This window comes from Trichosurus vulpecula, chromosome 3 (genome assembly GCF_011100635.1).
Source record: "Trichosurus vulpecula isolate mTriVul1 chromosome 3, mTriVul1.pri, whole genome shotgun sequence".
NCBI classification, from domain to species: Eukaryota; Metazoa; Chordata; class Mammalia; order Diprotodontia; family Phalangeridae; genus Trichosurus; species Trichosurus vulpecula.
In genome coordinates, this window is record NC_050575.1 from 334,508,937 (window position 1) to 334,521,289 (window position 12,353).

The 12,353-nt window shown below is 37.4% G+C and overlaps 1 protein-coding gene across 9 annotated transcripts in view; it reads left to right on the forward strand.

Annotated features, from left to right (window-relative positions):
• The first annotated feature begins 778 nt into the window (after positions 1–778).
• The window catches only part of CCDC88A (coiled-coil domain containing 88A), a 163,069-nt gene continuing 151,494 nt past the window's right edge, over positions 779–12,353 (forward strand). For all 9 annotated transcript variants that reach the window (XM_036748447.1, XM_036748448.1, XM_036748449.1 and 6 more), the window contains exons 1-2: positions 779–1,753; positions 1,864–1,964. In XM_036748447.1, the coding sequence (XP_036604342.1) occupies positions 1,691–1,753; positions 1,864–1,964 (164 nt within the window). In that variant the 5' untranslated portion in view covers positions 779–1,690. The remainder of the gene's footprint in view (positions 1,754–1,863; positions 1,965–12,353) is intronic.

Consider the following 12,353-nt stretch of genomic DNA (forward strand, 5'->3'; position numbering starts at 1 on the left):
GACTATTCTCAAATGTTTCCTCTCAGTGGTGCTTGGTTTGGTTTTTATTTTTTTTTTTAATGAGAAAATAGTCTGCACAAAGAATGACCGATCCCTCATTTCCATGGTGTTACAGGGAGCCTGAGAGGGAATTACTACGGTGTTAAAGCACGGTTTTGACTATCTGAGCTCTGTTTCTTTGCTTGTAATTTTTAAGAAAATTTATCCTATGCGGGCTGGATAGAAATAACAGGGTCGTGGCTCTAATCACTTTGGTATATACTACACTGAAGAGCCTTATTATATCCATTTCGTGGGGGGCGGGAGGGAGAACTACGAACACATGAAATCAAATTAACCTATAGCCACACAGAGCATCTCTCATTTAAAAAAAAATAAAAATAAAAATCGGGTTCATCTCTTTCACAATTCGAGGAAGTCAGTCAGAGAGAGTGGACAAATCACGGTGATGAGAAAGAGAAAATCCTTTCCTTCTCGTCTCCTTCCCCTTCCCCCCTTTCCCCCTTCCCCCTATCCCCCCAGGCACCTCCTTTGACTGAGGCGGCGAGCGGACTGCAGCAGCTGCAGCGTGCGCGCGCGCACGCGCGCTCCCCCGGCCTCTCCCTTGGATCTGGGCGGCGGCAACCGGGGGAGCGCGCCTAGCTCCGGGAGCGCGCTCATGCAGCGGTTTTCTTCTCCCACAATCCAGAGGCTTAGGCGCGGGGAGGGGTGGAAAGAGAGGAAAGTAGGCGGAAGGATATCGAGGGCGGAGGGAACCAGCGCGTTCTTTTTCACGGGAGGGAGGCTGGGGGGTGTGTGTGCGAAGCAGTTTCAGTGTGATGCGGCTCTGCGGTTCGGGAGCCGTTACTCTGACTCCTCCTGAAGGAGGAGAGGAGGCGGCGGCGGCGGCGGCTGTGGTGGTGGTTGGGGGGTGGGCACGGCTGTGATTTAGTCCCTGGGCTTCCGAGCCTGGCTAGGCTTGGGTTCGGGGAGACTCGAAGAGGGCCTGGGGTTAGGACAGCGCAGTCGATCCCCCACCCCTTGGGAGGGGAAGAGGGGCGGCGGACGAGGTTTTGGGGCTCCAGGAGGAGACATGGTATCTGTGGAGGAGGAAGGGAGAGAGCGGCGCCTTTGACTGGTGCGCGGCGGCGGCGGCTCGGGAGGCTCGGCAGTCCTAGACGCCCCCTCCCCTCCCTGCTGCGGTCTCCTTCGGTGCTCGGCAGTGCGAGTCGGGGCCGAAACCCTCGCGGACGGCGGGGCATCTGCGTCGGCGCTTACTCACGTCGAGAGCCGACTCTTTTTGGGGAGGGGAGTTTCCCCCGGAGCCGGGGAAGCTCGCGGGGCTTTTTGTCTGCTCAGCCCCAGCCCCCTCCAGATGCCTTTTCTCTGCCCCTCCTCGCCTCGTAGAGACATTGGCGGCGGCGGCGGCTGCTGCTGCTGGCTGCTGCTGAAGCCAGACCCCCGGGGTCCGCGATCGGTTCTCCCTGATTCTTCGAGCGGGGACGGGGCTTCCCTCTCCACCATGAGATTCTGCTCCTCTGCGGAAATGTGCTTTCATTGATTCCTGCTCATTTGGGGAAAGAAAAAAAAAAGAATTAGCGACCTTCCATCAGTTCCCTCGGAATAGTCTTTTTGTTTTCCCCCAAATTGGGCTTAGTTCTTTAAAAAACAAAACAAACAAACAAAAAAACGACACACACACATCTGTAAGATGGAGAATGAGATTTTTACTCCACTACTGGAACAGTTCATGTCCAGTCCCCTGGTCACTTGGGTAAGTGGTGCTTCCCCGTGGGCACATTTCGTTTTGTGGGCGAGGGGATGTATCTTGCCGCAGAGATGGAGGTCGGGGTTTGTTTAATGATGAAGGCTATTATATTTTAGGTTAAAACATTTGGACCTCTGGCTGCAGGAAGTGGGACCAATCTGGATGAATATGTAGCCCTGGTGGATGGTGTATTCTTGAATCAGGTCATGCTACAAATGTAAGTGTCTTTTCCTTTTTTACCGGGCATTTCTTTTTTGGTTAAAAACAAAACAAACAAAACCGTTGTGGAACTTCTAGCTTTTTGGTTTGAAGTAATATGAGGCTTCGAAACAGTTTTTTTTGTCCAGGTAGGTCCATGTGGCCAAGCATTGGTCTTTGAAGGAAATGGTCGCATGCTAGCTGTATTTGTTGGCATGATTTTTAATAATTGTGAGGTGAAATAGAATATCGGTATTTTCGAAAATTTTCATTTAGCAAACAGAACGTATTGCTCCGCGTTTATTTTAAATGTTGAAAATCAAATCCAAACTATATCATAATGTAGCTACTACACTTCCCACCCTTACAAAATAAATTCCACTTTCTGGAAAGATGGAATGTATCCAGTAGGACAAAAAAAAAAAACAGGTCTTAAGTAAAGTACATGAATTTGGTCAATGGAGATTTCTTTTGAACCTTTACGACTAAAAAGAAATTACTCAGATTTTGAATCTGGTAAAGTAAGAACAGATTGCAGAAGATAGAATTTCAGACAATAGATTGTTGAGGACTATTGGTGTGATTCTAAAAGTTTTTAAGAAGCTTATAAAATCTGTGAACTCTTGCCAGATTTGTTGAGAGGATACATTTTTGGAGAATATTGAAGGTTTAGATGCAAAAAGCCTTTTTTTTTTCCTTAAATGACAGCCAGTAGATTCTAAGTTCTTCAGCAGACACAACTCTTGGAGAAGAGAGACCCTGTAGTTTTTCATTTTTATGTCCACACTGCCAGGCAGAATGCCTTGCAAGTGCAATAGGTGCTTATTACGTGTTTGAATTGAACTAGATATGACTTAATAGTTTACAAACTCTTTGTTTCTTATGCTCATAGTATATTGTATTAAGCAGTGAAGTGTGTTGCTGTAGTGGAAGCTGATTATTGAAATCTCATTTTTAACTGATTAAAAGAAAAATAACACTTATTTTCATCAGTAAATCATACCTGTATACTTTGTCTTTTAATAGAGGTTGCCAAAAATGAAAATGTTTTAAGTTTTGGCCAAAGTGTAATATCATTCTACCAGTATTAATTAGCACATGACAGTTGGAGCATTTGACATCAAGACATTTAGCATTTTTGATTCATAGGAATTTAGTGCATTACTGGAATAAACATTTGTTTTTAGAGACATTTCCCAAAGAATGACAACTTGGATATTTTTTTAGTTTGCTTATGTCTGTAAAATAATGCAGATCATATCTGCAAATTATTATGCTGTTAACTTTTAAGTGTATTTGATGGATATGTTCTTATTCAGTGATCAACCTTTTTTTGTGTCATGGACTCCTTTTGCAGTCTAGTGAAGCCCATAGACTTTTCAGAGAATGATATTTTTAATTGCATAAAATAAAATGCATAGGATTACAAAGGAAGTTAGTTATGTTTTGAAATAAAGATGTACTTTTGTCCTGTTCAAGTTTACACACCCCCTGAAATCTCTCCACTGATCCCTAAGGGGTTTGTGAACCCTAGGTTAAGAACCCCTCCTCTAAAATAATTTTCATGCTGTTTTTCATATCTCTAGCCATAAAGCTAATGGACTGCTTAATGTTTTCTCAAGTTGCTTATTTGCAAAATTTAAAATTTTTACATAATTTACTAATAAGATAGTGAATACCATTTAAAAAATTGACTCATTAAACATTGTAACCATTTCAACCAAGTGTTTATTAAAGGCCTACTTTGTGCCAAGTAACTCTATAAATTGCAGACGCAGTGCTAATATGCATTGATAAAATGAGTTTCCTAACTGGGAGTTCCCTATATCAATGAAATAACAGATCTGGTTAAAAAAAAAAGAAAAAAAATGCCAGGCACACTTGTAGGAACTGGAGATAGAAACTTTATAGAAAGATAGGTGCTTGAAAAATATTTAGTTCTGAAACTCTTAAGATGTTGAGAATCAAATAAAAAGCAGTTGAATTAAACACATTTTCAAGGTTGCCTGATAGAAGATAAAATAGCTATAAGCAACTGTGAATGGATATGTTTTTCATCTATGTATTTTTTTTCCAAAGTTTTTTTACTTAAGTTTCTATCTGGTCTGTGGTAATCTTTTTGACAGGACTTCTTCCAAAATTACAAACTTTCCTAATATTTAACTATTAAGCAAATTGTTAGGATAGCTAAAATACAGTTCTGTATTAAGTTCAACACATGACAGGAAGGGTGGCTATGACAAAAGATACTCAGAATTTGTTCCCCTTCTGTTGCTTCATTCACACGGTTTAAAAGAGTAATATTTTGAACTCTCGCATTGGAAACTAAAACATGATTGTTGTGTTCAAGAAAATTGTGTGTTTTAAAACCAAGAAAGATACAAACTTAAAGCAGGTTACTTCTATTAGATTTTAAAATACAACTTTTTTTTTTCTACTTTAAATTCTCTTCTGTTAAAAAGCATTTCACACATAGCTGAATCTAGCTGCAGTGTCAAGAGACACTGGAGATTATTTTTACTTTTGAGCATAGTTTTTGTATTGTTTGTTCCTGCCTTTAAATGGATGGTGTTTCAAAATAGTGTCTGGTAGTCTTTTTTGGAGATTAGCTTGTTCCTAAAACCTCAGTTTGTTCAAATCTGCTTCTGTGTTTTCAGTTCCACCTCTCAGTTTCTCTAAATATTCTCCCTACGTAAAGCTTCTAGATTGTGTTAAACTCTGCTCTGAGTAACTCTTATAAGGATGTTGTTTTAAAAAATCTAGTCTGTTAATTTAAAAAATACACGAAGAAAATGCAAAAAAGAGGAAGTTCTACTTTTTTTCCCTAGGATTTACTGGCAAACCATGTAAAATTTGTTTTGGTCATTAGTTTAACTCATTTACTTTGTAAATTAATTTTTTTTGTCTTCTCTTTTGTTTTTTGAGGATCTGATTAACATATTGAATTGAGTATTAATCTGTTGAAATTTTAGATATTATTCTTTATAAAGGAACCTAAGCCAAATCTGTCAGCTTAATCTCCAGATAACATTTTAGTTACAGCCTTTTAAAATTTCTTTTGTTACCTTTAACAAGTAGTTTTGTAGTACCTATTTTAATGATTGTCATTAGTATTTGCCGTCTATGACCTACATACATATGCTAGTGCAATTTGAGAAATATTTTTAAGGTAGTATTTTCTTCAGTGGTCTTTTGGACCTCCTTTTCCATTTGGCTAGTTCTGCCTTTCAAGGCATTCTTCTCATTGGCTTTTTGGAGCTCTTTTGCCATTTGAGTTAGTCTATTTTTTAAAGTGTTGTTTTCTTCAATATTTTTTTCAGTATTTTTTTGGGTCTCCTTTAGCAAGTCATTGACTTGTTTTTCATGATTTTCTTGCATCACTGTCATTTCTCTTCCCAGTTTTTCCTCTACTTCTTTTACTTGCTTTTCCAAATGTTTTTCGAGTTCTTCCATGGCCTGAGACCAGTTCATGTTTTTCTTGGAGGCTTTTGATGTAGGCTCTTTGACTTTGTTGATTTCTTCTGGCTGTATGTTTTGGTCTTCTTTGTCACCAAAGAAAGATTCCAGAGTCTGAGTCTGAATCTGAGTCTGTTTTTTCTGCCTGACTGTGTTCCCAGCCAACTACTTGATCCTTGAGTTTTCCGTTGGGGTATGACTGCTTGTAGAGTATAGAGTACTTTGTCCCAAGCTTGAGGGGCTGCGCTGTTGTTTTCAGGGCTATTTCTACACAAGTTCTGCCACACTAGCGCTTCTCCTCCCCCAAGAACCACCAACCTGGATTGTGACTCAGATCTCAGCAGGCTCTGCATTCCTGCTCTGATCTGCCACTTAATTCCTCCCACCAGGTGGGCCTGGGGCTGGAAGCAACTGCAGCTGTAGTTCTGTCCTCAGAGCTGCACCACCTCCACTGCTGTGAACTCCTTTTACTCTGTCCCCACAGTTTTTTCCTGCCAACCTTCTCTGTTGTCTTTGGTGTTTGTGGGTTGAGAAGTTTGGTAACTGCCACAGCTCACTGATTCAGGCGGCTACGGCCTGTTCTGCCCTGCTCCCGGTCAGGTTGGTCTGTAGACCTTACCCAGAGACCATCCAGGTTGTCCTGGGCTGGAGCCCTGTTTCCCTCTGCTATTCTGTGGGTTCTGCAGTTCTAGAATTTGTTCAGAGCCATTTTTATAGGTGTTTGGAGGGTCCTGGGGGAGAGCTTTAGGCAAGTCCCTGCTTTCCAGCTGCCATCTTGGCTCCGCCCTAAGAAATATGCCATAATATTTTAACAACTACCTTTATGTTACACATGTGTTAAATGGCATTAAGTATACTGGTAAAAATCAATGACTCGGGGTGCTGTTTTTTTTTTTTAACAACATATTAAGAGCAAAAAGATGAATTTCTTGAGGGAACTTTTAACTGGATATGGTGATCCATATGGTTGATTGCCTTCATTACTTAGGATTCTCTCTTCACGTAGAATTATAACAAGTGCACAGGTGAATCATGGAATTTATTTAGTAGTTTCTTAAATCAAATGAAACCCGGTGAGAGCTTGTGATGTGGCCTGAATTTTCCTCTACTTGGAAGCTACTGGGAGAACTGGAGTGATTAGCTAACTACATGTTGCGGAGGCATTTTCCTACTCTTATAACTAAGTGATTGGTTTTTCTTCAGTGTTTTTCAACAAATAAATATGACAATGATCCTAAATAGAAAATCATCATCATCATCATCATCCTGTTGGACGTTTAATCATCTTTGTACAAGATTTCTGCTTTAGTGGATCTGGGATCTCATTAATGTGGGTATTCCCTCTAATTGTACTGACTTCAACCCATGTACACCTTCTGGTTTTGTTTAATTTTTAATTTAATACCTACGTCATGCTGGATGATTTAAAATAGGTATTTTAACATTCTCTGGGTACCAGTCCATTGTTGAGGCTTTTATGTCACATCTTTTATTGTGACATGATCAGCCTACTATTTCTATCGTGTTATTTTGATGGTATCTTTTACATTGCTTTGTGTGTCCAGGTCACATCTGGCATTGTGATGGTGCTTCCATTGGCCTAGAGAACCCTTGGGGGGTAGGAGGGAAGAGATGGGATGTAATAATTGTCTTCAAAATTTGAAGGATTGTCCTGTGACAGTCTTCTCTATGACTTTTGTGGGAAGAACTAGGAAAAGTGAGTTAAACTTGCCAAAAGACATATTTAGGCTGGATATGAGAAAGAACCTCTTAATAAAACGCTCACGAAAATGGAATGGACTGCCTTGAGGAGACATTACCTGCCAATCAGTAAGCATTTATTAAGTTTCTAAGCAAGGTTCTAGGGTCTGGACCCATAAAGACATGACAAAAGCCACCTCTTGAGTTTGTCATAGAGGAGATTCTTATTCAGGTTTGGGCTGTACTACTTAACTAAATCTTGTAAATTTTCTGGACGTTAGTTTCCTTATCTGTAAAACGAGGTTTCCAAATCTGAGCTTCTGTGATTCTGTGTGATTAGTCTTTGGATCACTCAAGAGTTTTTACTTGAAGACGGTGGTGCTCCCTAATTCACAAACTTGTATCATCCCTGGGAGAGTATTGGTATTAAAATGAGTTTTTATCTCATAGATGAGTATTAACATCATTGAAAATGCTTCACAGCTCCCTAAATGCAATCTAGCCTGGATTCTTTCTACTCTTTAAATTTAGGCCCAGCTCATTGTCCAGCTGTAATGTCTAAGGTGTGTACACTGATGGACTAATTCATCATTTGCTTGTGATAGTCTGGGCAATGGGCCCTCTTCATCTATTTTTTTTCCTATGTAGCTTGTTAGGCAAATCACTGTTGAATAGTTATGATCCTTATTTAGGAGGCTTTTTCTGGATCTTGATTGAAACAGCATAAATGTTATTCACAAACAAGAGAATATTGGAAACTTTGCCATTTATAGGGAATTATTTGATTTGGACTCTGTTCAAGATGTGCCTGTGATAATTGTGAACACCTTTGGTGAGCATACATGTTGTTTTATGCATCATGAAGCAGAGTGAATGGTTAGCCACATTACCTGAACAGCTGATTTGAGTTGTAAAATTAAGGAATTTTGTTTACTTCTTTTTGTTTTTTTTGGACTTTGAACACTAATGAAATTAGTAGAACTCCCTCTCTAAGTATCTTTCATGTACTAATAGTGTGCATTGTGAATATCAGTATATTGTACATATGTCCTGCTGGTACTGAAGAAAGAACAGTGCCATTGGAGTAAGATGACTTGGGTTCAAATTTGACTACCTTTGTGACTTTGGGTAAGCCATTTAATGCCACTAAACCTTCGTTTCTTCCTCTGTAAAATGAGAGGATTGAACAAGATCACCTAGGAGGTCCCTTCCAGCTCTCAATCTAGGGTGAACCTATGAAGATTTTTTTCTCTTAGGAGGTAACTTGGTGCAGCTTAATAAAATGTTGGTTAAATAATTGGGGGAGAAAATAAATTAGCAGGACAAAAATTTGGTCATATGATGCAACCATAGTAAATAATAATACTATTATAATATTTAAATGTACTATATCATAACTAGGAAGGTTACTTGATAGTGTGTTTATATTAACTATAAAGAGTTTCGAGGTTTTTTCCTCAATGCTGCTTAAGAGATCTTAATTTTAGACTCAAGTAAATAATTTAATACGGTATTTCTTAAACTCTGGTTGCTTCTCTGAGTGAATCTTTCATGTGTGTGTGAAAAACTCTGTTGAGGAGAGCATTAAAGGCTGACCTGTTTCAAAGTTAGCCCGGATAAGTCCAGTAGTTTTTAATCTGGGGTCCGTGAACTTGTTTTTTAAATATTTTGATAATTATTTCAATATAATTGGTTTCCTTTGTAATCATTTATATTTTATTTTATGCAGTTAAAAACATTAGTCTGAGAAAGGGGTCCATAGACTTCACCAGACTGCCAAAGAGGGTCCATGATACAAAAGAAAAGGTTAAGAACCCTTGGCCTAATCAAATGCTTTTTTGCAATTGACATTAAAAAACATAGCAAGATTTTGTTTTTTGTGGACCTTTCAGTTAGTAGTTTAACTGAAATAATATAGTCTATTGTAGAAAATTGCAAAGCTTGCCTTTTCTCTTTTAATATTTTCATTATCAATACGATATAGATCATTCTCATAGAAATTTTTACAAAGAGGAGAAAGGGGTGTGTGTGTGTGTGTGTGTGTGTGTGTGTGTGTGTGTGTGTGGTTTTTGCCCTTTCTAGTCCCTTTTTTGAGATGATAATATTGAATGTGATTTTTCCAATTTTTTTTGATACTTCCTTCTCATACAGTACCTGGCACATAGTTAGCACTTAATAAATGGTTATTAATTGGAATTTTTTAAATGATCCCTCAATATTTTCAAGATTGTGTTCCCTCCAGGGTAGATCTTGATGTATTGTTGGTCTGGTCCAGCTGCCCTTCCTGCCTTTGTCTTCATGAGACCTTTCTTAGTTCTTCATTTAGTACATTGGAGACAACAGATAAAATGTCAAAGATAATGAAGAAGAGTATTTAGAATTATAGAAATGTTGATGTCTAATTTTCAGTTTATTTGTTGTCCTTTGTCAGTTTAATTTTTAACCTTGGAGTCATGTGGGTCATTTGGGTCTGACAGCAAGCTTTCTGTAGATTTATTTTCCCTTCTGCTTTTTTCCTATTTTATGAGTTAATATTGTTTATAATCTTCTGTTATCTTCCACTGTAGTGCTTTATAAATGAGTTGGTGCTACCTAGTAAGGAGGCCTAGTGCTTGCAGCCTAAGGCGGTTTCTATGCTTATATGATCTCAGGTCATGTTAACAGGTACATTATGACTAGAATGAAGGGAGGTGATAACCTTTTTGTACCCTGTTAAAACTGTATTTGGAGTATTAAGTTCAGTTTTGGGTGATGCATTTAAGGAAGGGCATTGATAAGCTGGAGAGAGGAGTGCACTCACAGTGGTGTGAAGATTGGGGCTCATTGTCCTAGGACTGGTTGGTTCTTGTAACCTCAGACAAACGACTTAACCTCCTTTGGCCTCATTTTCCTCATCTATAAAATGAGATTTTACTAGATAGCTTTTAAAACTGTGTAGCTCTGAATCTTGATCCCTATCACCTCTGTAGAGGATGTACATTTTCTCATCTACTTTCTCAGGCCAAGCTTGGTCATAATTAGATGGCAGGTTTTTTTTTTTTTAGCATATGTGAGTTTATTATAAATTTTACTGATATAAAAGATGTATACACGTGGTTATAAATAACAATAAGCTATACAAAACTCTATTGTAAATTCCGTAGAGCTGATCATTTTTCATAGAATGCTTTTGTTGATTTTTTTCCAAATATTTATATTTATAGCTAACCTGTGGTTGCAGTTGAACCATGATTTGACAAATGGTGTTGCATCCCAATTGCAGTTTAGTTTTTATCATTCTTTTAATTTACATTGTTATGGTCTTGTATATATTATTTCTCTGGTTCCTTTGACTTTACTTTGTATCAGTTCATATAAATCTTTCCCTCTTTTTTTTAATTCTTCATATTCTTATGGAACAATAATATTTCATCACATTCATGAATTTGTTTAACCCATCTCCCAATAACTTTGTTTCCAGTTTTTTGCTTTACAAAAAATGTTGCTGTGACTATTTTGGTGTTTATGGTACCTTTCTTTTTGCCCGTGATCACTTCGAGGTGTAGGCCTAGCAGTGGGCTCTCTGGGACAAAGGGTGTGGATGTTATTGCCAATTTTTTTTTCACCATAATTCCAAATTGGCCTGTCAAGTCTTAATGTTCAGCTTAATCAATGCATCAACATCAGTACTAGAATTGCATGCAAGGAGCATTGGTTGCCTGGATATTTGCCTTTTCTCTTCCTGTTCATTAATGAGATTAATTTATAATTCTTTTTCCTTACTAGGTTTGGGTGTCAAAACCATACTTGGCTCATAAAAATAATTGAATAGCATTCTGTCTCTGTAGCATATCAATAGTTTTGGTACCATAGGGATTGATCCTTGGAGGTTTTTGAAATTTGTTTATGAAGCCATCTGGTCCTTTTCCTTTTTTATTGGGTAATCTGACAGCAACTTGACTGATCTCTTATTCTGAGATTGATCTTGGTTAAATTATTTATTTCCTGGATTGTTAGTCATGGTAGTATTTTTGCATATATTCTTTTTTAAAATTATGTTTATTAATATATAGGTTGCATAATTTTGATCACTTTTCTTATTTCTTTTGCATTCATTATAATTGCCTTTTTTCAGTTCTAATTTTGGTCACGTGAGCTTGCTTCTCCTTTTATTCAATTTGCTAATGGTTTCAGTTTTATTGGCATTTTTAAAAACTAGCTCTGTTTTGTCATTTTCATTGCTTTTACATTTTGTTAATTTCACCTCCTTTTTTTGTTTTGCTTTGGCTCATTTCTTTGTTTCTTTTCTTGTTTTTTCATATTTGCATTTAATTACTTTTTTTCCCCTTTGCCTGTGGTAAGCACTCTTAAGTTTGTCTTTCAGAATAACTTTGGCTTCATCATATTGATGAAGCTGACATAGGCAGTTTTAAAAATTTTATAAATTCTAACTCAAAAAAATCTGCTGTTCATTTTTATAATGTCTTCTTAAACCCAGAATTTTTTTTTTTATTATTGTTTGTTTGAAATTTTTATTTCAAAGTAGGCTGAGAATACAGTATATAAAATTTCTCTTTAAGCCTTGACTAAGTTGTCTTTTAGTTCAAGTAATATGGTCATTTTCAAAAAATATTGCACATGTACTGCCTTTTACTATTATCTACTACTTATTTGTTAATTTGTTCAAATTGGGAGAGTATTGGTATTAAAATGAGTTTTTATCTCATAGATGAGTATTAACATCATTGAAAATGCTTCACAGCTCCCTAAATGCAATCTAGCCTGGATTCTTTCTACTCTTTAAATTTAGGCCCAGCTCATTGTCCAGCTGTAATGTCTGAGGTGTATACACTGATAGACTAATTCATCATTTGCTTGTGATATTTCTGGGCAATGGGCCCTCTTCATCTATTTTTTTTTCCTATGTAGCTTGTTAGGCAAATCACTGTTGAATCATATTCTGATGTTTTGACCTTTATTCTTGATTACAAATAATTTTAGTTAAATTAAAATTAAATAATTCACTTTCTGTTATTAGCTTTTTAATTTATTTGTTATATTATTTAGTGCTTGTACATAATACTTATTATTATTAATCATTCATTTTGGCGTAATATCTTGTTTTTATCTTGATTCATTTTGAGGATTACTTTTTGAAATTTCCCTACCTCTACAAATTTGTGTTCATAAACGTATTTGGTCATTTCTGCATTTTAGTTCCTTGCCTGTGACATTTTTCTGTCTCTGATTTCTCAGATCAAGCTAGTCATTT